This window comes from Arachis duranensis, chromosome 6 (genome assembly GCF_000817695.3).
Source record: "Arachis duranensis cultivar V14167 chromosome 6, aradu.V14167.gnm2.J7QH, whole genome shotgun sequence".
NCBI classification, from domain to species: Eukaryota; Viridiplantae; Streptophyta; class Magnoliopsida; order Fabales; family Fabaceae; genus Arachis; species Arachis duranensis.
In genome coordinates this window covers 106,002,844-106,029,475 of record NC_029777.3, presented here as the reverse complement: position 1 = coordinate 106,029,475, position 26,632 = coordinate 106,002,844, and the positions used below count along the sequence as shown (strand labels likewise).

General features: G+C 29.5%; 3 protein-coding genes, 1 long non-coding RNA gene and 1 pseudogene across 7 annotated transcripts; 3 read left to right on the top strand and 2 right to left on the bottom strand.

The window, feature by feature from the left end:
- Positions 1–2,436: 2,436 nt before the first annotated feature.
- Positions 2,437–4,552, top strand: LOC107495575 (uncharacterized). Of its 2 annotated transcripts, none has more exons than XM_016116722.3 (4): positions 2,437–2,931; positions 3,637–3,707; positions 3,795–3,927; positions 4,057–4,552. In XM_016116722.3, exons 1-4 carry the CDS (start codon positions 2,824–2,826, stop codon positions 4,207–4,209), a joined length of 465 nt encoding a protein of 154 aa, XP_015972208.1. In that variant the 5' UTR covers positions 2,437–2,823; the 3' UTR covers positions 4,210–4,552. The 2 variants fall into 2 exon arrangements, with proteins under 2 accessions (XP_015972208.1, XP_015972207.1); XM_016116721.3 differs by having other exon boundaries at positions 2,443–2,931; positions 4,033–4,552.
- A 440-nt stretch (positions 4,553–4,992) lies between these two features.
- LOC107495577 (mitotic-spindle organizing protein 1B) lies at positions 4,993–6,782 on the bottom strand. Of its 3 annotated transcripts, none has more exons than XM_021125454.2 (3): positions 6,467–6,782; positions 6,085–6,343; positions 4,993–5,486 (listed from the first exon to the last, which is right to left on the bottom strand). In XM_021125454.2, the coding sequence occupies exon 2, from the start codon at positions 6,339–6,341 to the stop codon at positions 6,123–6,125; it is 219 nt and encodes a 72-aa protein (XP_020981113.1). In that variant the 5' UTR covers positions 6,342–6,343; positions 6,467–6,782; the 3' UTR covers positions 4,993–5,486; positions 6,085–6,122. The 3 variants fall into 3 exon arrangements, with proteins under 3 accessions (XP_020981113.1, XP_020981114.1, XP_052118740.1); XM_021125455.2 differs by having other exon boundaries at positions 4,993–5,465; XM_052262780.1 differs by having other exon boundaries at positions 4,993–5,473; positions 6,467–6,778.
- Positions 6,783–11,667: 4,885 nt separating this feature from the next.
- Positions 11,668–13,793, bottom strand: LOC107495667 (uncharacterized). The gene is made up of 3 exons (XR_001593514.3): positions 13,416–13,793; positions 13,061–13,115; positions 11,668–12,277 (listed from the first exon to the last, which is right to left on the bottom strand). It is a non-coding gene; the product is annotated as an uncharacterized LOC107495667 (long non-coding RNA).
- A 1,391-nt stretch (positions 13,794–15,184) lies between these two features.
- Positions 15,185–16,070, top strand: LOC107495489 (sugar carrier protein C-like; annotated as a pseudogene).
- Positions 16,071–22,695: 6,625 nt separating this feature from the next.
- On the top strand, positions 22,696–24,432 carry LOC107495654 (protein EMBRYO DEFECTIVE 514). The gene is made up of 2 exons (XM_016116832.3): positions 22,696–23,138; positions 24,012–24,432. The coding sequence occupies exons 1-2, from the start codon at positions 22,794–22,796 to the stop codon at positions 24,339–24,341; spliced, it is 675 nt and encodes a 224-aa protein (XP_015972318.1). The 5' UTR covers positions 22,696–22,793; the 3' UTR covers positions 24,342–24,432.
- Positions 24,433–26,632: the final 2,200 nt, after the last annotated feature.

The following is a 26,632-nucleotide window of genomic DNA, read 5'->3' as shown; positions in this document are numbered from 1 at the left end:
ATCGTATTGTTACCAAATTTTTGAAAATTAAAAAAAAAACGAAAAGAAAAAAAAAATAGATATAGTTAACATTCTTATCATACTTGTATGTTCATTCTTCATATATGGGCCATTACATTACTTTTTACAAAACTCAATAAAAACTATATAAAGGGAACATGACAATTTTTAATTCTTTATGTTAAAAAACCCTTAAATTGTGTCAAATGTATTAAATATTATCTTGACATAATACAATGCTGGGTAGTGTTGAAATCTATGATGCACGGACACGGGACACGGGACACGCCGATACATGAATTTTAAAATTTTATAAGACACGAAGATACACATACATATAAATTATAAAGTTTTTTTAGATAAATTATAATGATATTTTGATATTTTATTGATATTAAAATATAAATTAATTTCTTAATTATTTTTAATATCTTATTTTAATTATATCAAGTATTTAAAATATCTTTTTGTTTTAATAAATAATAATATATACTATATCTAAATTTATTTCAAAAATATATCTTAACAATAAGATTGGACACGCTGACACGTAATAGTATTTATATATGTTAAGAATAAGACCGAACACGCTGATACGTGATGGTATTTAGGTGTGTCCAAGTATCTTCGAAAAAAAAATTTTATTTTTTATTAAGACACGATTGAACACCGCAAATACGCGTGTCGGACGAATGTCAATAAATATCGTATCCAAAATATGTCCAATACACAAACACGACAACTCAGCAAAATATCCATGCTTCATAGGTTAAAATTGTAACACATGACTAATTTTTTTGTTATAACCTGACTAAAAATGTACAAACACATACCCCTTTTAATTGTCATATTTAATTGTGACTTGCTACTAGTTTAAGGTTTGAATTTTTAAACTTTAATTTGTTCTATTGTCTAATTGCTTAGGACTTTAGGTTAATGGTTTTTCTTATTTTGACGTTGATAGTTCAAAAGTATTTTTATTGTCTCTAACATTTTAGGTAAGTTTTAAAGTTATCTTTAATGTTTCAATTCTCTTAACGTTTTAAAATTGAGTTAATATTATCCTGTCATTAGGGATTCATTAACAGAATTGATAGCGGGACAAAATTGAGACGATTTTGAAATATTGGAAACTTAAATAGGACAAACATGTTGGGGACAAAAACAATACATAAAAATAAATTTTAATTTAATTTTATCCTTTAATAATATCAATTTTTTATTGCACATAGTATTTAATTATTTTTTAATCACATATAAATAAATTATACTTAATCACATTACTTTAATACTTTCATTTTAAATAAATTTATTTTTTTATAATTTAAAGAATTTTGATACATTAGAGACAAAATGTATAATTTATATTTTATTGTATATATATATATATTATTTTTTTTTTCCACAAATTTATATACTAGTTATTTTATAAACATTTTATGATAACTAAAAATCTTTAAGAGTAAAATCATAAAAAAAAACTATTTAGAATGAAAATAATGTGATTTAAGTGTAATTTATTTAAATGTGATTCAAAAATAATTAAATATTATGTATAGTAAAAAATTGATATTATTGAAAGATAAAATTAAATTAAAATTTATTTTTATGTATTATTTTTGTCCTCAACATTTATGTCCTATTTAAGTCTCTAACATTTTAAAATCGTCTCAATTTTGTCTTGCCGTCTATTCTGTTAATAGATCTCTAACGGCAGAATAACATTGAATCAATTTTAAAACGTTAAAGACTTAAATAAGGCGATTAAAACATTAGGGACAATTTTAGGATTTATCCCAAAAATACGTTCGAACAAAAACGATTTTTTTTTTGTGTTAGTATAATCCATTATGAATGCATTGCGATAGTTGTGCAAATAAGAAATACTAAAGTGATAAACATAGATTCATAATTTGATTTTTAAATTTATTATCAATATAGAAGATAGAATATGATAGATAGATAGATTATAAATATCTTTAGAAGTATCTCCCCATACTTTCCCATTAGGTTAAAGTCCAAGATTCTAGATGATGACTAGCCTTCTTCTTTAACTTGAATTCTATTAAGATTTTCAAAGTACCAGAAAAAAAAAAAAGAGTTTTCCTGTTTTATATACAACTCACAAGTATCATCGTTCTTATTTTATTTGTGGTCATTATTGTTAACCTCGAAACAATTTGAATTAACATTTTTAAAAAAATTAATTATTAAAATTCATATAACTTGTTATCGAATCTCAATAGTTAAATATAAAAGAAATAAATAATAAAGATTTAGATTTAGATTTATGGTTAAAGGCTTAAAGATATCATAAAGAANTCTTCCAAAAGGAAAAAAAAAAAAAGCAACAATTCGAAGGGAGGGATGCTCCTAAGGCAGAGAGATAATACAAGTACAAGAAATCAAGAATTGAAGACATATGTCTTTTGAATTCTGTTCTCATCATCTGATCGGAGATATCATATCAAATCATATCATATCATATCTTGAAGCCACAACAACTCAGTATCTTCCCACATTTACCCTTCTTTCTTTCTTTCTTTCTTTCTTTCTTTCAGTTTCAATGGGTCCATTATTGCCTTCTTATTATTCTTCTTTCCTCCTCCTCTTCTTTCTTCACGCACACTTATGCTATAATAATAAACACAATACTCACCCTCCTCCTTCTTTTTCTTTCGTTCTTTCCTTTTTCTTTCTTCTTCTATCTACTGTTACAAAATTAATAAAAAGGAGGAGGAAGCACAGTGTCTCTCTTGAGGATTCTTTCTTCTTCTTCTTCTTCGTTTTTTTATTAGTAATCTCGATATTGAAGAGTTAAAGATGAAAAGGGCTGCTGTTAATTCCTCTCAATTTTGTGGTTCTGTGAAGAATTCCAAGTTGAGCAACAAATACAATGGTCTGTTGGAAGATTATTTAGAGATACAGAAGGTTAGTATTTTATCTTGTAGTTATATTGTGAATTAATTAATTTGAAAATATTATGAGGCTTTATTTTTTGTTGGCCTAAATTATGCTTTGTTTATGGTAAATTCTATTGTTAATCATAGCCTGTTTATAAGATGGAGATAGCCGAGAAGACTGAACTGAAAACATGATTGTTACTCGTTAGTGTTAGGAATGAACTATCAATCTGTGCTTGAATGATTTATTACGTTTGACAAATCATCTCAATTTCGATTCCCAGAACCTACTTGGGTAATGGGTTTGATGAATTTGTATAGGAAGTATATCTTTTTGTATCAGGAGCTCAATATTCAGCATATCAATCTTTTGGGTACTAAATTGATTATGTTTACCTTCATTCTAGCATTGATCTTAAATTATGGTTTGCAACAGCATAATCTGTTTCACTGTTTGTACCTTGTTAGTTTTAGATTGTAGTCTGCAACCTCATGGCTACAATAGAAGCAGATATCTGTGCTTGAAAGCTTGTGAGATGAAGGCTATAACATTTTGTGTTTGGTTTATAAGACTTTGGTTGCATCTCTGATTGATAATAAACAAGTAGTTTATTGATGTTTGGTATGGTGGTGGTGTCTTTGCTTTCTGTTTTGTGATTTCTTTTTTCTTTTTTCACAGTTGATTGATTTTCCAGTAGCTAAATGTTCACAAAATTCTATCACAATGTTGCAGGAGTATGTTTCGAAGAAAAGGAAATTGAAAGTCAAAAAGCAGAAGCGAGATATTCTTTTGGAAGAAGTTAGGTATGAAATGTACACTTAAGAGTTCATTGATTGTTAATATGCATTCTTTTATCGAATATTTCTTTGACCAGTGCCTTTTGATTTCAGGTTTTTGAGGCAACGGCATAGACATTTAACAAAGTTACACACTGCTAAGGTTGAACAAGATCATGGTCCTTCTGCTGATGTAAATATTCATGATGTGCCTGTTAGGACGAAGGAGAGTGTCGCTCAACATGAGGTATTGACTTCATTTGAAATCCTAACTGTTTGTCTTTCGATATAAATATCGTTGACTATCTACTTTGAACCAAGAATCATCACATTTGTTTTGTTTATTTAACAGAAACAAAGAACTACATTAATGCAGACAAACAGAAGGGAAAATGTCAATGAGAAAAAGAAGCTTGTGACTAAAGCCCCAAGGATGATAGAGAAGCCACCTAAGAAAGTCAAATTCATTGAAGAGAAAAGTGGAAAGGAGAAAATCTTGTGGCCAGATGAGTTAGCTTTGAAGCTCTGAATTCGTTGCTTTCAATCAAGGAAGAAAATAAACACACATTTTTTGGTGAGGAGAAACCTCTCTTTTGGTGCAACATCCTTTGAATTGTTGGCTAGTGTAGGATAGATTTTTGGCAAACTTAGGTTGGAAAAACTTGGCCTGAGTAAATTCAAATTTTCTTTTAATATTTTTTGGATCTTTATCAGGATCCTGTTATAAGAAATGTGAGTAGTTTGTTTCGGCCTTTTGGGATTAGTTATTGATGAGGTCTAAAATCACCTGAGACCATTGAAACAGTAATACAAAACTTTAGGTCTTTATTTACAGAATAAATTTAGTTCATGTTTTATGAAACTTACATGTATAGACACTGTTATTTAGTCATCAAGTTTCTTTACTTAATTTTCATATTAATCACTTGGTTAGCATCTCACAATCTGGTTAAGATTATATTATAAAAAAGTTCAAATTTGTCCGCCAAAAAGCCTTTATTTTACAATCTCACTTAATTTACATAACCTTTTTAACATATTTTTCTTTTCAAAAATTATGTCAAAGGTCGATAATCTTTCAGGTGTTACGAAAACTTTCGTTCCTTTGGTTCAATTTTGTTCACACCAAAATATTTGGGGTAGATTTTTGGTATTTTACTTCACTCCAGCTAGCATAATTTTGCTTTGGCAGTTACATCGTAATGATCAAATTTGGCAAAATGCAGTGTTTTATTGGATGAAAATATTTGGGTCGCAGTGACACATTAATTTATAAAGATAATTTTGCTCAAATAAAACAGAGAGATCAGTCTTTTTAGTTTCTAAATTTATACAAGTACTTTTTCATTGTTTTCAAACAAATCTGAACCTATTTTCACACAACTTGAAAATAGGTAGACTGATGGCTGAGTTTGAAGACCAACTAAACGAATGAACACCCAAAGATTTAAAAAATCAATGCAGTTGCTTCCTTGTCTGAAAATACATGTCATTTACTGCGGAACTAAGGATCAAGTTATATGGTTGACGTAAAAATTCATAACAATACTCATCCTCTCTACTTGGCAGTTGTTTATAAAACATATGAAAATGATTGATTTACAGTAGCATCTATGTTGAATATATAGAGATGAACATAACAAAAAAAAGTACAAAGTAAGGAAGCTTGCTTAGTTTTTCTAAGTAAGACAATAACACAATTTCAGTACTCATCTCATCTCTTATAACCTCCTATCTTTGTTTCTTCTCATCTCATTAGCCAAGTCGCTCTTTCATTCTTCTCTACTGATGACCTAAAGAAAACGACTATCAATTAAATGCTTAGTAATCAAATACTCCAGAAACTGCATATGAAATAAGTACTTGTGTGAACGAATGGGACTCTGCTCAAATATCTAAATGAAAGGTTGCCTTCAAATAAGCTATTTTGATTGCAAATATGTTCCAATACACACATCATATCAGTAAATCATTAAAAAAATTAGTTTGTTGACAAAAATGATCCTTCAAAGATTGAGAATTACACATTAGTCTCCAAAGATTGGTTCTGCTTGACTTTTCCACACAAAATAAAGACTCTTTTGCTAGCAAACTAATATTTCAAGGGCCCAAATGCTAGATTAATAAAAAAAATAAGGATAAACCACCAATTTAGTATCCAAAAGATCATGACACTTAAACCCTAAACCCTACACCAAAGTCAAGGCAGCAAAATGGACATTTATCCAATTGTTCATATTTGGAAGATTATGTGTATATTTCTTTATTCAGAGGCTAAATTTGAGAGATTTCATCCACATCAATTTTGAACTCAAACAATGACCGTGGATAGATCACAAGATAATTAAAAAAACAACCAAAACCTAAGAAGCAACAGCTAAAATGGTTCAAAATGTAAAAGTACCTGAGCAAGAAAAGAATGGCATCAAACAAAAAGCAGATTTACGACAAAGAAGACCTCGCTGTTGCAGAAGACAAGGAAGGTTTTTCATTCCTCAGCTCTTTAACAAGGGCAGCAAGTGCTTCTGGGTTAACTCCAAGATCACAGAGAGCAATAAGAACAGAGAGAGTGTGACGGTCAAGGCCAGTGTCGAGTATATTCGACATTTGAAATGCCAGGTCAAGAGATTCTCGTGCAGTTCGCGAAGCTTCCGGATCCATACCTGATCCAAGGTTGCAAGAACGGAACCGGTCAGTGAATCATGAAATTATGATTAAATTACTAATCAACTTCATGAATCATGAAGAAAATTCAATGCAGCAATTGACAGAGTAGTAAGTCTTACCAAGGACGAGGGAAGGAAGCAACCACAGCGGAGAGGTTGCGCAGACACGGAGCCGGAGAGGAAAGCGTGTGGCAGAGATGCTTGGCGGCAGCGATGCCGGTAGGTAGAGAAGCTGGTGCCGACGAAGAGTTGAACGGAGTAGCGATGAAGGAGGAGAGCAACGATGCCGGAAGCGGCGACTCTGGCGGAGTTCGAAAAGAAATGGAGAAGAAAGGTGGCACAGTAGCAGCAGCAGCCAAGGTTGGGGGAGTTAGGTTTCCAGTAATTTCGGATTTTAATTTTAGGGTTTCTTATATTTTATTTTTGAGCTAAAACCCATTCCATTCCGCCCCTCACAATTTTATGTGAGTTATTATGATTAACAAGTGTAATAATAGGTGGATAATTTATTTTAAATTATAATAATTTAGTTAATAAAAAAATAATATGTTATGTATTATTTATTTTTTTAAAATTTATATAATATTAAGTATATTAATTTTAAAATAATTATTAATTAATTTTAGTAATATTTTTTTAATAAATTAGACGTATATATTTAATATCACCATTAATAATTTAGTAATATTTAGATTTATCAACAAATTTTTATATGCTGATTTACTGTCAAGTAAGGACATATTAAAATCAGCTCAAAATGAACAATAAATTATTAGAGATTTTTAATGCATAAAATTTTTTAATAAATAATAAATAATTTAAATCCGCTAAAAAATAGCTCAACATTTTCCTTTGATGTCTATAAAACATATACCTGAAATAATATTATATTAATATTAATATAAAAATTATATGATTAACGTAATTTTAAAATAGTTTATCAAAAAAATAAAATAACATAGATTTTTATGATATAATTAATATTCTCAAGCTATAAAATTATAAAATAAGAATGTATTATCTATTAGCACCTAGAATTTGTCAATTTTGTTAATTGATAGTAATAAATTTGATTAAGAGAATTAGAAATTACTTTTTTATTATAAGCTCTCAAAAACTTCTCTATATGCAATATTTATCGTGCAGTTATCTTCCAAGTGTTCGTAATCTTGTAATAACACTCGCAATCCATCTTTACTCTTTACTCTTAATAATGCAACATACAATTGATCATGGGTGAAAATTGGTCTTAAAAGGTATATTCCAACTTTTGATAGAGTTTGTCCCTGAGACTTATTTATTGTCATTACAAATGACATTATAATTGAAAAATGTCTTCTTTCAAACCTGTTTAGTAATGTTTCGGTATTTGGAATTAGATTCAGTCTTGGGATAAGAACAATACTTTCAGCTTTGTTACCGGTTAAAGTCTTGCATTCTATTACATAGTTTTTCATTCTTCTAACTTACATTCTCGTTCCATTGCACAAACCATTAGTTTGGTCTATATTTCGCAGTAACATAATAGGAGCGCCAATCTTCACGATCAACTTTTGTGGTGGTAGACTTGAACAATTTATTCCATTTAGAATCTCTGGTGAAAAGGCATCTAACTCAAATTCTAAATTTTTCTCCTTAGCACACATAGAGTCAGAACTTAAATAAACTCTTTCTTGTCCAGGTAACTATGCAGTCATCTTATTGTTGACATCAGTGACACAATCCAAAGTTGGTACAAGAATTGCTCTATCCTTAAAATAATTTTCAACGGATAAATTAGATAACATATATGGATACACAAAATTAATGAGGTCATCCAAAACTGTCTCAGAGTGCTTAACCAATATTTCAGATGATATATGAATGATCGATTCACTATCTGTTGTATCACTAGCCAAACCATCACCAATTTTGAGTAGCCATTTTGTAAAATTTCAGAGTTTTTGTATGTTGTTGTTTTTACCTGGTGATAATTTCATATTTTTTGTAAGTTTTAGAAACTTACAGTTATGCTACAAATATAAAGAATTAATAGAAGACTGAATTATATCTTGCCTTGAACCTTTGGAAATCACAGGTAAAAATTTGTCTAAAATCTCTTTTAAAGATAACAACTTTACCTCCAAACGACAAATGAAAACTATACAAATATGAGCACCTCAAGATATCTTTGAGGCATTTGTCTAAAATTTCGTAATAATACTTACTTATTATTGGAGTTTCATTCCATATAATTAATTTGGCCTTGGTTATTAACTTTACAACAGAACTTCTCTATTTATAATGTTATACAAAAAATCTTTATTTATGGTTAAAGGAATTTTAAATCTTGAATGTGCAGTTCTTCTATTTATAGGCAATAGAAGTGCAGCAATTCCACTCGAAGTAACATTTAAAACTATACATCCTTTAAATCTAATTGAGCACGATATAGTTGACCATAAGAATATTTTTTCACAACCACCTTGATCACATAAGAAGAAAAATCCACCCATATTACTGCTAACAACACTCATTATTTGATTGTATGCAAATTTCTGCTCATCAATTAGTTTTTCTAAATACCCACTTAGTTCACTCGCAAGAGTATTAACATCAAAATTCAACTCTTCCATTATAATTTTGTCTTCTAAGATGGACACCAAATTTTCTGGAGAATATAACATTCCATAATATTCTTTCAATGACTTGCCATTTGACCGAAGCAACTCTTCAATTTTTGCAAGTACAATATTTTTTTTAAACTTCTGACATCATCAAATTTGTATTTTTTCAATTTAAAATAACATAATTAATTAAAAATTTATTAAATAAGTGGTCAAAAAAATTTGAAATGCATTGTTAAATAATAAATAACAATAGCTCTTCTGAGTCAAATTTAATTATGACTAAATAAATAACATAGATAACAATTAATATTATTTTTTATTTTTTTATGTTGAATATTTGTTGTAAATATAAAAAATACAACACTTAATGAATAAAAATATGAGTAGAAAATGAGTAAACCAATATGCTTATCAATGCTTTTATTAAATTTTGCAAATTCGAGAATAAATATGTATTTAGTTGCTTGGTAATCACGTAAATAATTGAGTAATTAGGTTGCAAATTGATCCCATAGTGTATACATTATTTTTTTCTCATTTCTAAATAAAAGGAAGAATGAAGAGAAATAAGTAGTAATAACATATAATAAAAAAGATAAAAAATTTTGCATATAGATAGATAATTGTTACAAAACAAAATTTCATTGTGAAATATTAAAATTTCTCAATCATGAAGCTCAATAACAATGTAATGGTCACTTCTCTTTGTTTTTGACCATGATATTAGTTCTCCTTTTTCGGTTAAAAATCTAATAACATCTAATTGAAAAAAAAACTGAATTAAAAACATCAAATTAAGGACAAATAAATGAATAAAATTATAATTTACTTATAAATTAAAGAAATTTTATCAATTTATTTTATATTAAACGATAAAATTAATAATATATTAATAAAAGGATATACCTTTAAAAAAAGTCACAATACAATTTCAAATATTTGTATAAATAAACTGTTAAAATTTATGTTATTGATAAAATGATGCTATTATGTAATTTCTTGACAAAAAGTAAAATAATTTTTTTTTGTATCTTAATACAAATTAACTACATACTAAATAAGTTACATTGTTCATTTGTTTGTCTCAATATATTAGCATGAGCAAGAAAATTGAAATGATTAATAGAAATTTTATGATCATCGATCATATTTACTATACATGACTTCTTCTTAAAAGTTATTCTGCACACATGTACAGTCGGAAGATAAATTTCACTTGATTCCTCAATCAGAAAATTTGAGAAGACATAGACCTTCTCTTCAATCAGTTCATTTTCAAACATCTTTGTCAAATAATTCTTAATTGAATAATGAATTTTATCACACTGTAAAACAAATTAAATATAAAAGCTATTAGCACTTATCAAGTTATTAAATCGCACGGTCTTTGATTCGTGCAAGGGTCTACTTACCAAATAAACTTAAAATATGAACAAAAAATATTTTTAAATTGAAACTAGCATTACTTGAAAGAATCATGAAAAATAACTAACTAAACTTATCATCCATGAGAACCATTTCTATATAAGCCGTCTTACTCTTGTCAAATTTAGATGGGACTTTTCATAACTTTATAATTTTTGCCTTTATTTTTCAAACTTTTTCATCACATAATCTATTATAGGTAATACTATTGACAGAATTATAGCTAGTAGCCATTAGCACTACAAGAAAAACACCAATTCAGGTACACAGAAAAAAAGAGACTTAAGGCTATGCTTATATACAGTAGGTATAGTATACAAAAAAAAAAAAAACGAGATCTAATTTTACACTTATAAAAACTACGAGGGACTTAAGGCTACGTTTATAAAAAGTAGCTATGGTATACAATGTGGCTACGCTTTACAGGTGATGCAGTAGCGTTGAAAAGCGTAGCCTATTCTGGAAAAATGAAAGCTGAAAAGCGCACCCTATTCCCAAACGCCAAAAGCATAGCCCTTGGTGCAGAAAAGCGTAGCCTTTGAGAATAGGCAACGGCCGTTATATATATATATATATATATTAATACAATATAATAGTTAATATGATTACATGTATAATAATTCTGCATTTTTATTTAAATGAGTTGAATATTACAAAATAAAAATAAATACATAATTATACTAAATAATTTCTTTAAATAATAAAAATTATCTCTAATCAAATATTCCGGGGAGATGAATTATTTTTACGAGTTCCAGGTATCCCTCAATTAGGTCCTAAAATTAATGTACATATTCCAAAATTGAAACATTTTATATGCAAACTATGAAAATTAATATACCGCTGGGAGCCTTGCTCTGGTGATCAGTTCACCAGCTTGTGTTGATTCAGTAATAATACTGCTAGTTGGGAGAGTTCATTGTTCCATTTACTTGATGATCTTCTATGTCTAACATCGTAAGGCAGTTCAGATGACATTGTGGAACCCTCTTTTTTATTCTCATTTTCAATCAAAAGAGATCCATCAACAAGGGTATCAAATTTCGGAATTGAAGAGAGAAAAAAAAGAATCAATAAGCTAGGTTTACAATCATGTTAACATATTCCAGTCTTCCAGAGGAGAGTACTCCCACAATGAAAGGCTCTTTAGAAGGAATATACTTTCCTAAAAGATAAAATTATATTTACATGTAGTTAAGGACTCAACATCTTAATTAGCCTACAAGCTCAAGATGTTAGTAGGTGTAAACTGTAAAGTGTGTCAGTAAGGAGAAAACACTTGTCCACTTCATAAAAGGCTTTATTTTAGACAAACATTAATGTCTGAGAATAACAAGGACTTCAAATTATTGCAGTTCAGGATAAATATTAAAAGGATGGTACAACATATCCATGCTATTGAATGAGGAACTGACATCATCCTCACCAAGAGAGAGGCTTCGCTGGTTGGTATGACAAGGTCCAAGAGAGCAATAAAATATAATAACTAGCAATGATCACACGTTTAACCAGCATGTACATATAAAATAATCACTCGTGCAATATATCCAGCCTCAGGTTGTGGTTAAGCTATATTTCCGTTTAGTAAAATTGAATCAGGTGTATAATCCAGTGCTTTGTTACTAGATTATAATACTAATATACTAAGATTCTTACAAGTGTAAAAATCGTATGACTTCCGCTGCTGAACAGATTAAAATTGTTTGACCCAACATGATGATGCTCTGCCATCAAACATGTTTGTTAAGTTTCTGAATCAACAATTAAAGCATGAGTACAAATGGAGGAAAATATTCTGTCATCACTCATCAGTTATACCTTCTCCAGCAGTAATAAAAGAAAGAGCATGTCCTGGCGATAAAACAACTTCTTCCTTTATACCCTCCACATAAGTACCCTGAAATTCAAGCCAATATAAATCATCAATTATACTTTAAACAAGTCCTTAGAAATTTTGACATAATTTTAATGAACTTTTTGGTACAAAATACAAAAAAGATTTATGTTGTTGAAACAACAAATACTGTAACTATTAAAAAAAACAAGTGGAAAGTTAAAAAAGGGAACACCCTACAGATGAATATAATGTAAGGGGAAAGTGTAGAAGGTTAGAAAAAAGAGAATCAAAGAGCAAAACCAATATTAATCAACTGAAAGAAACAAGACATTCTATAGTCCTAAGTCCATGTATAGATCTGATGCCACATTATAGAGACAATCAGAAATATCAGTGTTCATGTATTCAAAGACAACTAAGAGCAACATAACAGGTGGTTCATGTTGATTCCAATTTCCAAGATATGGAAAGAATGAACCCAAAATATAAATTAGATTTCAGTTTCAATTATATAAGAATAAGAAAGAAACCTGTGCATCTTCTCTAACACGCAAATTTTGGGATAATAAAGAAATAAATCATAGATAGACAGGGATAAGAAGACCAATCCTAAGATACACTTCTTAAAATATTTTCCTCATTCCTACCAGATGCCAGAATAAGAAGATGAAGCATATGCTACAATCACTTGACCATGCTATCCAAGCCCACATCATGGCACCAAGGAATTCCGAGCAAAATAATTACATTACATTTAGCTTGAAAAAACATCTTGAAAGGTATCAAAAGAATAATTGAAGAAAAAATAAAAATGGATTGATAAACAACAGTCATGGTAACAACCTGCTCCTATACACTCGAAATTTCTAAAGCTCATGGCAGCCACCAAATTTTGCTCCTGAAAAGGAAACACAATTTTGGACGAAGAAAATTATTAATCCTCAACATGCATAGGTATTAAGGCTGCATTTGGATTCAGTCTCACAAACAAAAATACAGAGAAAATAGACAAGCTGTATATTAAATCACAGTTCACAAACCCTAAAATACTACACATCTTCATCAACAACAGCATACATGTTATCAAATTACAGTTCACAAACCCATATTTCACAAATTAAAACCCCCAAATTAAAACCCCTAAAATAGGAACCCTAAGCCTCTGAAATTTCAGAACCAAATAGAAATCAATACATACCTATTCAATGATGTGAGCACAGAGAAGACGATGATGAGAAGCACGGAGATGACGATGGTCAGAGCGGCGCAGCGACGATTACTGGAGAACGGCGCAGCGATGATTACTGGAGAAGAGCAATGGTCAGTGCAGCAGTGACCATGGCAAAGGTGATGAGTGTCGATGGTGAACGGTGAGCAGTGACTGGCGGTGAGTGGTGAGTGGTGAGTGGTGACTGGGTGGCGACAGTTAACGGCAACGGTGAGAAGGCGAATGTGATGAGTGTTGAAAGGTGAGAATGGCAAAGGTGAGGGTTGTTGTGCGCGAAAGGTTGGCGAAGGTGAGGGTCTCACTTTCTCGAATTGAAGGTGTGAAGGTTAGTTGTTGTGGGCGAAAGGGTTCGTGTGTGTGCTTTTGGAGGGAATCGGAAGTTAATAATATAAAAATTTACCAAGTGTTGTTAGGATTTGGCTATGCATACATTAGGTATCATTTTTTAAGTGCACCCAAAATTTAATAAATATGCTACTCTTTAAAAGCGTTCCCTTAGATATAAAAAATGAATCCATAGATATCAATCGTACGGCTACGCTTTATAAGTGATTTCTAAAATATCTAAGGCTATACTTTTTAAATGATGTCACAATTATGTATTATTTTATCTTATAAAAAGGCAATACGAAGAAAAGTATAGCCTATTCTATAAATATAAAATAGACTACGCTTTTCAAATGTAGTTTAAAAAAGTGTGGCTGAATGAGTATTTTTTTTGTAGTATAGGTATGAAGAATAAAAAATAGAAGAAGAATTATGTAAGAAATATGAATTTTTTAAATGATAAATAATTATAAAAATTCACTATTACTCATATGTATATATGATTCTCATGAATGATAAGGTAAGTTGATTATTTTCCATGATTCTTTCAAGTGATGTTAGGTCGATTTTATAAATATTTTTTGTTCATATTTTAAGTTTATTTGATAAATGAGCGATGTAGACATATTTCATTAAAAGAATATTGACGGTTAATAAATTTTACAAAAGTAAATATCAAAAGACAAAAAGAAATTTTTTTTATGGTTGAAAATCTCGTTGTGTAATTATCAAAGATTATTTATGATTTTTCTTTTTTTAAGGAGGATCGAATTGTTATGGATCGGTTTACCGATTTCTTCCCCTCGTTGATTTTTAAATCGGATCATTGTTGGTTATTTATAAAAAAAATTTGATAAGAGAGTCGATTTTTGATTTATTCAATTGAACCGATTGAGTTTTTACATTCAAAACAATGACCTAAATTTTAGGAGTTAAATATTTTAAATTTTAAATTTTATTTTAGAGAATAAAATATAATTTTTTTATTATTTATTTTATAAAATATATAAAGAGAACATAAAAAATTATATTTTATTTTTTAAAATAAAAATTTAAAATTTAGAAGGCTCAAATTCTAAATTTTAACTAATTGGGTTTGCTTAATAAATTCACCATCACTAAAAAATTCTAAGCAACTAAATAGGAATAAATAAACGTAATTAGTATCGCAATAAATATGACAAACCGTACGATAAATTAATACATTTATAAAAAAATCTGACTCAAAGATAGATAATATAATAAAAGATAAAATAAAATAATAATTCGGTTGAAAAGTCATAATTGCCCTTGTGGGAATCCATGTGTATAAAATATCCTAGTGTTTGCGTTCTTTCTCTCGTTTCATCTCAAATCAAACTACAAACCTAATACTAGTCCTTTCCTTTCTCTTCTCTACTCATCTCTTAGTCATGAACATGAAGCCATCTGATAACCAGTATTACAAGTTTGACAGCCAGATTTTGACACTCTTTACATGGTCCCTGTATCTGGCTGCTCTCGTGGCATCACTTTGTACGTCTTCTATCAATCAAATCTTTGGAAGCCGTCTTACCATGTTGTCCGGCGGTATTCTATTTCTTGCCGGTGCCGTTTTTAATGCCTTTGCTCAGAAAGTATGGATGTTCATCGTTGTTCGCATGTTGCTTGGCTTCGGAATTGGATGTGCCAATCATTCTATTCCAATCTATGTGCCAGAGGTTGCTCCTTACAAATACAGAAGTGCCCTTAACAGGATGTTCCGATTGGCCATCACCCTTGGCTTCATTGTGGCCAACGTCCACAACGATTTCTTCCCCAAGATGAAGAACAGTGAAGGCTGGCGCTACAGCTTGGGTTTCGCGGCTGTCCCCGCCGTGATGAACGTCATCGGCGCAATCTTTCTCCCCCACTCGCCGAGCTCCTTGATCGAGCGTGGCAAAGATGAGAAAGCCAAGCAAGAGCTTCTCAAGATTATCGAAACCAGTGACGTGGAGGAAGAGTTCAAGGACCTTGTTGAGGCGAATCAATCGTCCATGGCAGTGAAGCATCCATGGGCCACTCTGTTGAAGAGGCATTATAGGCCTCAACTCGTGATGGCCATAGCCATTCCTTTCTTCCTATGCTCCTGTTTTGTTCAGAACTTTTGGCTTTGGCAGCAAGGCTTCCCTTATGGCTTCCGTGATCATGGGTGGCTTTAATGCGCTTGCTATCTTTGTTTCAATCTTTACCGTTGACAAAGTTGGAAGGCGCAAGCTCTTTCTCGAAGGTGGAGCTCGGATGTTTATCTGTCTAAGTCTGTAAGTAAAAGAAGTTAAAGCCAAGGTTAGATTCTTTAAAACAGTTTCAATTTTAATTAGAACCAAAAGTGATATAGAATATATAGTTTTTAAGGTTTTATTTCTATTTTAATAAACAGTTAGACTTGTTATTAAGATTTGTTTAAAATTTGGTTTAATCCAATATATTTATTTTTGTTTTTCTTTGAATTTTTATAATATTATTTAGTGAGATTATCAAATATTTTTATTAGACAAATTTATATCTTAATTTTTTATTTTATTAGGACTATTTAAAAAGGATTTATTCCACCTAGAATGAAGTTGTTTATTTAGTTTGTCTTGACTAGTAAGGTCAATACAAAAGAGAGACCAATTCACCTTGAAGTTATTAATCAAGAAAATATTTTGTGTTTTATGTAACAGCAATGATAAAAAATGGCCACCACTTATTTATCGGCTGTAATTTTTTTTTGGCAAGTATTAGTATGCTAGAATATCATATGTTGGTTTGCTATGAACTTGTTCGAATATGGTCAAGAAGTATTTTTAGAGTTGTACTGAGATATCAAATAAAAAAAAGAAAGAAAAGTGTAAGAAATAAATGATGTGTTTTTTAACTATTATACATATGTTTTCAGAGTTATAAGGAGTGGTTAGATACATACCTTTTTTTGTTGTTAATAATAATGTCGGAAATGACAAAAAAATTTTTATGGTTATAATGGTTGCGTTGATTATTATTTTTTTGTTTATTTGTTTTTCCTTTGTTGTTGCCGCTATACTTTACTTTTTGTGTTGAGTTTTTCTTTAAAAGATAATTTTAATGACAATGAATAATAGAAAGCAATTTTACCGGAAGAACAACATAAAATATAAATAATGTGAATAACAGATCATATTTTGAGTCTATTAATAAAATTATATTTAATTAATTTAAAATTTAATTTTTTTTAAATTAAAATTAATTTTTTTAACTTATTATTTACGCTGTTCAAATAAAATATTATTCTCTTATTTTTTTAAGAAAAATACAAATGTTTAGTTTTACTTTTTAGAATTTGAAAGGATCAATCGTAGTTTTAAGTTTAAATTTAATGAACAAATAAATAAATCCATTATTGCCCCATCATAGGTACAGCCGGAAAAAAAAGGAAAAAATTATTATAAATAACTATTAAAAAGATTTAATTATTAAAAAAGATTTTTAATATTAAAATTATTTTAAAGAATTAATTTTTATAATATTTAAAGAAAAGGATTAAATTTTTTTGAGAAGAAACAAATATATTCTTAAGTTATTTTTTTATTTATTTATTTTTATAAACATATCTTTTTTTCTAAGGGTTAACTACCAAAAATGCTCTCAAATTATTCAAACGCTGACAAAAATATACATGAATTTTACTATCGACAAAAATGCCTTCAAATAATTTAAAAACACAACAATAATACCCAATAGTAAATATATATTTTTAAAAAATACTTTAGAGATTGAATTTTGATGCAATTTTTTGCAAGCATGATTATAAAAATAATATATTATTATACATAAAAATTGGTAATTTTTTGTTAAGTATATAATTTTTTTATGATTTTTTTGTTAATAACCAATAATACTTTTAAAAAATTACAAAATAATATATACTTAACAAAAAATTACTAAATTTTAAGAATAATAATATCTTATTTTTCTAATTATGCTTGCAAAAAATTGCATCAAAATTCAATCTCTAATGTATTTTTTGAGAAATACAAAATATGTTAATTTTTTTTGCAAGATTATCTAACATTAAATATGTATTTCTCAAAAAATATATTAGAGATTGAATTTTGATACAATTTTTTGCAAGAATGATTAAAAGAATGAGATATTAGTATCCTTAAAATTTGGTAATTTTTTGTTGAGTATATATTTTTTTTGTAATTTTTTGTTAACAACTAATAATACTTTTAAAAAATCACAAAAAATATATACTTAGAAAAAAATTATCAAATTTTAAGAATAATAATATCTCATTTTTTTAATTATTCTTGTAAAAAAATCACATCAAAATTCAATCTCTAAGATATTTTTTGAAAAAATATATCTACTGTTGGGTATTGTTGTTATGTTTTTAAATTATTTAAAGGTATTTTTGTCGATAGTAAAATTTGGGTGCATTTCTGTCAGCGTTTAAATAATTCGGTGGCATTTTTGGTGGTTAACCCTTTTTCTAATTATATATCATACTCAAATCTTTATTGATATACTTTTATTTATAGTTCATATAGATATTTGTTGCTGCCAATCACAAAACGTAAAATTTCGGAGTATACTAATATCTTACTATTATCATATATAAAATAGTCAACAATTAGTATAAAACAAATCATTCAGAACGCGTGAAATTTGACTTTGATGTCTTACTATTATCATATATAAAGTAATCAACAATTAGCATAAAACAAATAATCCAGAACATGTGGAATTTGACTTGATAGATATCTTTTTTTTCAATCATTCAAAACTTAGCCCTTGAATAATGCAATAATCGGTACTAATTTAATTGGTCCCTGTCATCTATTACTCCTCACGATTTGTTTGCTTTTGAGAAATTTCTAATGTTTTATTATTTTATTTTATAGAGTAGTCAACAATTAACAGTAATTAGTCAATATTAATGTTTTTTTCTTGTAATCCATGTTTTTATTATTGGTTATTTATTGATTTATATTTTTGCATAGACATGAAATCTACTATTCGTCGGTGACAAATTTTTTGTTATTTTCACGTTGGAGACAATATTAAAGTTGTATCAAATCAAAACATTATTTATCATGGAGGAAAAACTACAAGAAAACTAATTAAAGAAGAATGTACGCATTCAAATTTAATATATAAAATATGACTTCCAACCCAAAGAAATATGCAGAACAAATGCGTTACCTACATAGTCAAATTTAACTAATCTCAACTCATGAATCTTATTGATATTGGTAACCAATTGATCACATTCAATGATGATACAACTCATGTATACATCATGGAGATAGAAAAGACTAACCATGATAGTACACCTCATGAGAACAATGACAACAACATTCATGATAGGTATGTATTCCAACTATTTTATCTTTTTATAAATTTTTTTTATATTAGTGATCAATGAATTGTTATAAAAGTAATTTAAATTTTTTTATGATTAGTACACTATCAAATAATTCAACTCAAACAGTCGACGTCGTCTCTAATATTGATAGTCAAACTTCATTGACACCAATTCCATGTACAACCCAATTTGTCCTTATATCCTAGATTATCAATGGTTCTACTAAGTGGAATGATCTTATAAAAAAAACAGATTTTTCAAAATATAAGTGAGCTGAGAAAAACATTGTTTAAATATGGTATTGCTCATAAGTTTACATACAAGTTCTTTTAAAAACAATCTGGGTAAAATAATTTGTGTCAACAAGGTTGAAAATTATCCATGAAAATTGCCGGCTTATGCTATGGAAAAAAATTCTCCGCTCTTCGTAGTGAGACATTTTATCAAGAGTCATAGACACAAGCTCAAGATGCATTGGAGAGTACTCACTCTTTTAGGTCTAATTCAGTGTCTTCAATTATTGTGGACAAGTTGATATTAACTCTTGATAAGTTGCCTAATGACATACGAAATGACATTTTCAAATAATACGAATTTTCACTAATATATCACCAAGCTTGGGAAATGGATCCTCTCTAGTTTTTTTTATCACTTGACAGAATGCAGTGTGATCTCTCACCTTTAATTCTATAAATGGAACCATAAATAAATAAGAGAGAGAAAGCAACAAATGGTTAGATTAAACACTGGATACCATTCAATTTTTCTTTCACTAGAAAAGATCTACTCCCCCAAACTTGGACTGCAAAAAAGAAAGTATTAGCTGAAATTAATGATGTACCTAAAGATTCATATATGCTAATTCCTTATATATGTGCATTTACAAATATAGCCTATATGATCAGAATGGTTATAATCGTTCTAAATGTAAAAATCCTAATCCAGAAAGAATACGAGTATTTTTGAATAGTTTTAACTTTATAGATTGTCACATTTAAAATTGCAATGTTGGTTTTTCTTATATTATGTATACGAGGTTATTCTACTTTGATTTTAATTGTATTTGTAAAAATTTACACTTAAATTTTATAATTTTACTTCGATTTTTATTTAAATTTGTGTAATTTTACACTTGAATTTTGTAGTTCTATGTTGATTTTAATAGCATATGTGCAAATATGCACTTGAATTATGCAATAGGTTTTGGCTTTAGTTCTACTCAATCAAATGACAAAATTCTATAATTCTACATTAGTTGTTGCACTTAGTAAATAAAAAATCTGCAATTCTACATTAATTCTATGATTTTGTACTAATATTTTATAATTTTTTGTACAAATTCTGCAATTTTACACTAAAATTGTGTAACTCTGCTCATAGTTAAACAAAAAAATCTTAGAAAAAAAAATACTTTCTATAAAATTTTTAATTGATATTTCATTACAAGTCAAATATTCAATAAATAATTATGCTTCCATATCAGTCTTCTAATAAAATTAGACCACTCTAATATTTTCATATCACTGTTCCTTAAGCTTCATTGTACAAGTACACGGTAAAAAACAACAATCATTAAAAGTTACAGGGACGGACACAGGGTATATAGGAGGGGGCACTTGCCCCCACAAAAATAAAAAATAATTAATAATTAAATTTGATTTAATATAAAAATAAAAAATAAGTAAATAAATTAACCCAATAAAAAAATAATGAATAGTGTTAATATAATTTTTAAAATTAATTAATTAGTTAATTATCAAACTAAAATTCAGTTTTTTTAAATATAAGCAAAATTATTAATTTTTTTTAAAAATTAGTTGAAATAAGAAAAAATAATATTTATCTATTAATTAATATTCTTTATTTTAAAATTATATAATACTTTTTAATTGTATCTTTTAAATAATCTTGCTTGCAACAATTATTTTAGATTAAAAAGTATTTTATGTCATAAATATTATAACAAATAAACTTTCTAATTCAATGGGTGGTAATTAATATTTGAAAATTATAATGAGTAGTAGAACAATTGTTTAAAAGCATAGAAGTTAATTTTAATATGTTAAAATATGTATATTTTTTTACATAGTCATTTAATCATTTATTCTTTTAGATAACTATTTAGGTGATAAATATAAAAAATTATATTTTTAATTATAATACATAATTAAATAAATACATAAAATCTTTAATCTGACAGTGTGTCAAAATTAAATTAAAAAATATATAAAAAATGTAATTATTTAAAAACAAATAAAATTAATTATAAATTAAGTTTCTAATATTTTATATAAACATACTTTTTATATATAGGTTTTTTTTGGTATTTACTATTTATATATAAATCTAGTTTCAAATTATAAATACTAATGTATTAATAAGCGCTAATGTACCAACTAATTCACTCTTTTTTTTATTGAATGTGTATAAAAATAAATAAAAGTAAAATTAGTTAGAATAACAAGTTATTTAAAATTTAATTAAGATGTTTTAAGTTTAAAATGACTAGTTAATTAGATACTTTTGTGCTCACTCTTAAAATTTTCTGGATCCTAGTACAAATACTTTCAATAATAAACAACAATTATTAAGTACAAATATATTGCAAAAAGTGTAACTAAAGGATTGATCAAAACCAGAACAATCTTCTTCTAACACTCCATCATGATCTAACAATGCATTCTTATTCTTAGTCTAACTGAAGTCCCAAACACTATTGCTCCAACCGTTGTCATCTTGCATGTATTCTTAAAGATTGGGGTCAAGTTATTCACTACAACACACACTGAATATGATGCACAGAGGAACCAATAATTGGTTAAAGCCTTACTCTAGTAATAGAAATTCCATCTTCTTGCAATTTTTTTGTGTAAACATAGTCATGACATCTAATCAGGTTCTTTTAATTAGACAATGAAAAGAAATGTTACAATCATAAGCAACGCCAAAGCATTGCATTTAAAGTTCATAAAAAAAAATTTCTAACACAACTTTAGAAATAAAAACTGATCCATCTTCTTTTTTAGCCTCATACTAAACACATCTTATTGAACATAAACCCTTCAAATTCAGATTCATTCGTTCATTAGTGTATTTTTCAACATAGATAACAAGTGTTATTAGAGTTCTTATTGGGGTTAAAGATATCGCTCTTAACATCAATAATACACTATTATATTTATTAAAAAAACTAACTTAAATTTTGTTTAATGCATATGCCTTATGACTTGAAAGAAACAAAATTGAAAATCACATAATCAGTAAAACAAAACAGTAACTAATAGTCTCATAAGCTTTGAATTAAGGCATTTTTTCGGCTGGATCAATTTTAGGGTATGGAGGTGGAATGAGTTTGAAAATCATGATTTTTCTATAGGTGAAAAAGATAAGAGAAAGAAAACAAGAAAAAGAAAAAGATAAATTATTAAAATAATATCATCTTTTAAATTTTTATTTTTAAATTTTTATTTAAATTAATCATTTTTAATAATTTTAATATTAACCGTCCTTCTTATTAATTAAGTTTTATTAATGGTCTTTACAATAATTTTCCCTATAAAAAGGGAGTGGTGCTTCCACTCTCTGTTGCAGTTACCACATTTGAGTCCTGTCACAATTTTGAATCGATTTAGGGTTTTAACTCTTAATTTGCTTTCAGAATCGTAACGCAAATGGCAGAAGGCCCCGCACCGGAACCCGTCGATCCCAGCGCCGCAGCTGTCGACATGGAGCTCGAGAAGGACGACAACGTCGCCGACCCGAACCAGAAGCGACCCAGAGAGGATGCCCAACAACAAGAGGAAGCGAAGGAGGACGACGTTGTCGCTCCGAAGAAGCAGAAGGTGGAGGCTGAGGAGAAGTCCGTAGAGGAACAACGCTTGGAGAAGATTGACGAACCCAAAGGATTAGAAGAAGCCGTGAAGTTGGGGCCCAAGAGCTTCCAGTCTTCCTCTGACATGTTCAATTACTTCTACAAATTCCTTCATCTTTGGCCTCACCATCTCAACATCAACAAGGTATGCCCAAAACAAAATAGAATATGCGATTCATTTTATTTATGATTAGTTAGAATCTGTGAATGATATCGATTGAGTTCTGCTAATATTTGGAGCAAAATTTAGGTAAAGTTTCGCAGGTTGTTGCAGATCATAATTTTCTCAAGGGATGGTCCAGCGGTTAAAAAATATTATACATCTCACTCTGAGCACTGAAAGAACTTTTCCCAAATTTGATTCTCTTTTCAAAGTGTTTTATACACCTTCATTAACTGATTGATTACCCATATTATATCCAATTTATGTTTATAATTTGTGGACATTCCTGAACTCTTCAATTTTCACTTGCATTTTCGAATCTTTCTGTTAAGTCATTAAAGATTCAATTCCGCTACGTTACCGTAAGTATTTTTGCCAACTTCTGCCAACTCTTATTTATAACTGTGTTTAATGAAAGTGTCTTTGTGGACGTGTCTAATAAAAATATATTTTTTATGACTGTATTTAACAGAAGTGTCTTTATAGATATATTTTTTGGATGTATCTCTTATATATGTGTTTAAAATATAATAATTAATTATTATTGATAATAAGTTGGCAGATAATATGTTGGTACCCTATACTTTTTCTTAAAGATTTAGGAGGGGCGAGCAGCCTTACCTATTCATTAGAAGAACCAGTTGTTTCAATGCATGCATTCTTGATTTGATATTCAGTGCGATGGTTTTGACAACAGAGTTTCACCGTATATTTGCATTAAGTTATTGAGTTGTTGAACTTTATGAAGATTATTTGCCACCAGATGTTTAAATTGGTGTTTGAAATGTATCTAGATTCTGAATTCTGAAGGTATATATGTTACTGAATCATTAGTGACTTTCTTGTATGCATCAGTATGAACATCTTGTGTTGTTGGAGTTGCTTAAGAAAGGGCATGCTGAGTCCGACAGGAAGATTGGTGTAGGGATCCGCGGCTTCCAAGTCCGCAATCATCCAATCTACAAGAGCAGGTGCTTCTTCCTCATCAGGGAGGACAACACTGTTGAAGATTTCAGCTTCCGGAAGTGCGTTGATCATATTCTTCCATTGCCAGAAGAGATGCAAATAAAATCTAATCAGAACAAAGCATTAGGCGGCAGTGGTGGAGGAAGGCCTCATCGCGGAGGAAAAGGTGGCAGAGGGAGAGGTGGAAAAGGAGGAAAAGGAGGAAAGTGGAGACAATAGAGCATAAAATAGTTCTCTAGTAGGGGTGTCGGTCTCTGTTTCGTTGAAATCTAAGATAATTTTATGTATGCATGACCAGTTAATTATTGTATTATTTTTGCTTTAATCTCATATTAAACTCTTAAAAAGAAATGTTCTAAACAAAACCATTTAAATTGGCAGTTCGTTTTTTGTTGTAGATTACAAGAATGTGATCGACTAAAAAAATCTCTGTTTTAAGAGTTTATTTTTAGAATAAAAAATTTGTCCATTCAAAAATTAGCTAACTTTTATTGAAGTTAACTAAACTTGCCTCAAAACAAGTTTTTCAATGATATTTTTTAGAGTATATACCCAAAATTGGTCCCTAAGAAATTTCAGAGTGAACGTTTTAATCCTCAACTAACAACTAAAATTAATCACTCTGTTGGTCCTCAACGTTTTTGGGCGTAAGACAAATTGATCCTTTGATATGTCGTGTGACTGTGATGAAATTTCACGTGTTTCGTTCGGACGAATTAGTCCCTAGCCAGATTGATACAAAACGCTGCAGTTTAGAGTAGGGCACGACGTCGTTCTGTGAGAGGAAGAGCCTATCAAAACTGAAGCATCTCTTTGCCTTCCCTTCACCAAAATAAAATTACTCTGAACTTCCTCTCTTCTCCTAGGTTTTACTAAGGAAGCCAACCTGTAGTCCTCCGACCACCTCCGACGCTAGAGTTTGAACGAGTCAGCATTATTGCAGAAGAATTTCCCTGTGAGTGTTTCGCTCGCCACAGCCACTGGTCGAGGTTAGTATAGTGATGAGTTTATTGATTAAGATGTTGATGGTATAGTTGATCATTGTTGACATTGTTTAACAGTGTGATCATGCAGTAGTTGTTTCTGTTAGAATACCATTAGTTGCTGGAAATAAAAGTTGTTTTTGATTCTTTGATACTGTTTCACATGGGTTACTGATAAGTGTTGTGGTGCATACATATACGAGTTTAACATAAAAAAGACACAATATGAAGTGATGAACACATCGTATTGATGTATTAAGCTGATTATGAAATTTATCCAAATAATAGAAGTTAGAGTAACATTTAGTATTGATGAAATTTTATCCAAATTTTATCTGATCAAGGGCAACATTTATTATTCTGCTATTGATAGTGCTATTCCATATTTGTAAATTACAGATGACTGAATAGGTTACCCCTGTGTTTCAACATGGGGGGAGCTTTGTCAAAGATAACAAGGGTAAACTTCTGTATCTTAATGGCAATGTAACAAGATTTCCTCCGATGGATCTGAACTTAATGAATTACTTTGACTTGAAGAAGTTGTTTGAAGAACTCGGCTACCATGAATTCAAGAAGATGTGTTGGTATGATCCAAGAGCTCCTAGCATGGAAGAAGGCTTACACCCTATTTATGGAGATAAAGAAATTAGAGAGATGTGTGATGCAAAGAGGGAAGATAAAGAAACTGATGAGTTGTACTTATTTTTTGACCACCCAATTATGGAAGATGTTGAATGGTCGGAAGAAGATGAGATGAATCTCAGTCAGGGAGATGATGGTAATAATAGCATGAATGAAGAACACACTGATGACGATAGAGAAGCCGAGGTCTTTTCTGATGATCCAATCTCTGATGGTGATAGCTATGATAGCTATGAAAGTGCTGAAGATGAGGCGTATAAACCCCCACCTCTAGGCTTTGAGAGTGAAACCGATGATGATGAAGATGAATTGCTCATTAACTTAACCAAGAGAAAAGGTGACAAAGGAGATAAGAAGGCTGACAAGAAAAAAATTGCAAAAAATGTAAGGAAGAATGCTGGTCCTAAAGTAACTGTTGGGCATACCCACACATCTAGGCCCAATAACACAGCTGGGCCCAAGTACACTGCCAGGCCTACTTCTACTGCTGGACATGGTATAGGGGAGGTTGATAGTGAAATATTTAGTGATGAGTCTGATGGTCTAGGTTTTGAGTCAGAGGGGTTTGATACACCTCAATCATCTGATAATGAGGGAGATGATTTTGACTGGCCTCAATTCAATGAGGAGGCAGCCTTTGGTGAAGTTTAACTCCAGCTAAACATGGAGTTTACCACAGTTGAACAATTCAAAAAAGCTCTAAAGGATTACACTATTGCTGAAGGGAGGAGGATTTTTTATGTTAAAAATGACAAGAAGAGAGTTAGGTGCAAGTGTGCAAATGGCGAGGAAAAGGTTATGAGTGCAAAGGCAAAGTTCAAGGCCATGTGTAAGGAAAAGAGGGGGGCCACTGTAACTGATAACTCTGGAGTAGATGAAGTG

What these genes read in the sequence shown, in the direction of transcription:
- LOC107495575 (XM_016116721.3), top strand. Translation starts at nt 2,824, where the DNA reads ATGAAAAGGGCTGCTGTTAATTCCTCTCAATTTTGTGGTTCTGTGAAG. An exon ending in ATTATTTAGAGATACAGAAG is followed by an intron (nt 2,932 to 3,636) that starts GTTAGTATTTTA and finishes ACAATGTTGCAG; the next exon opens with GAGTATGTTTCGAAGAAAAG. An exon ending in AGAGTGTCGCTCAACATGAG is followed by an intron (nt 3,928 to 4,032) that starts GTATTGACTTCA and finishes TTTATTTAACAG; the next exon opens with AAACAAAGAACTACATTAAT.
- LOC107495577 (XM_021125454.2), bottom strand. Translation starts at nt 6,341, where the DNA reads ATGGATCCGGAAGCTTCGCGAACTGCACGAGAATCTCTTGACCTGGCA.
- LOC107495654 (XM_016116832.3), top strand. Translation starts at nt 22,794, where the DNA reads ATGGCAGAAGGCCCCGCACCGGAACCCGTCGATCCCAGCGCCGCAGCT. An exon ending in ACCATCTCAACATCAACAAG is followed by an intron (nt 23,139 to 24,011) that starts GTATGCCCAAAA and finishes TGTATGCATCAG; the next exon opens with TATGAACATCTTGTGTTGTT.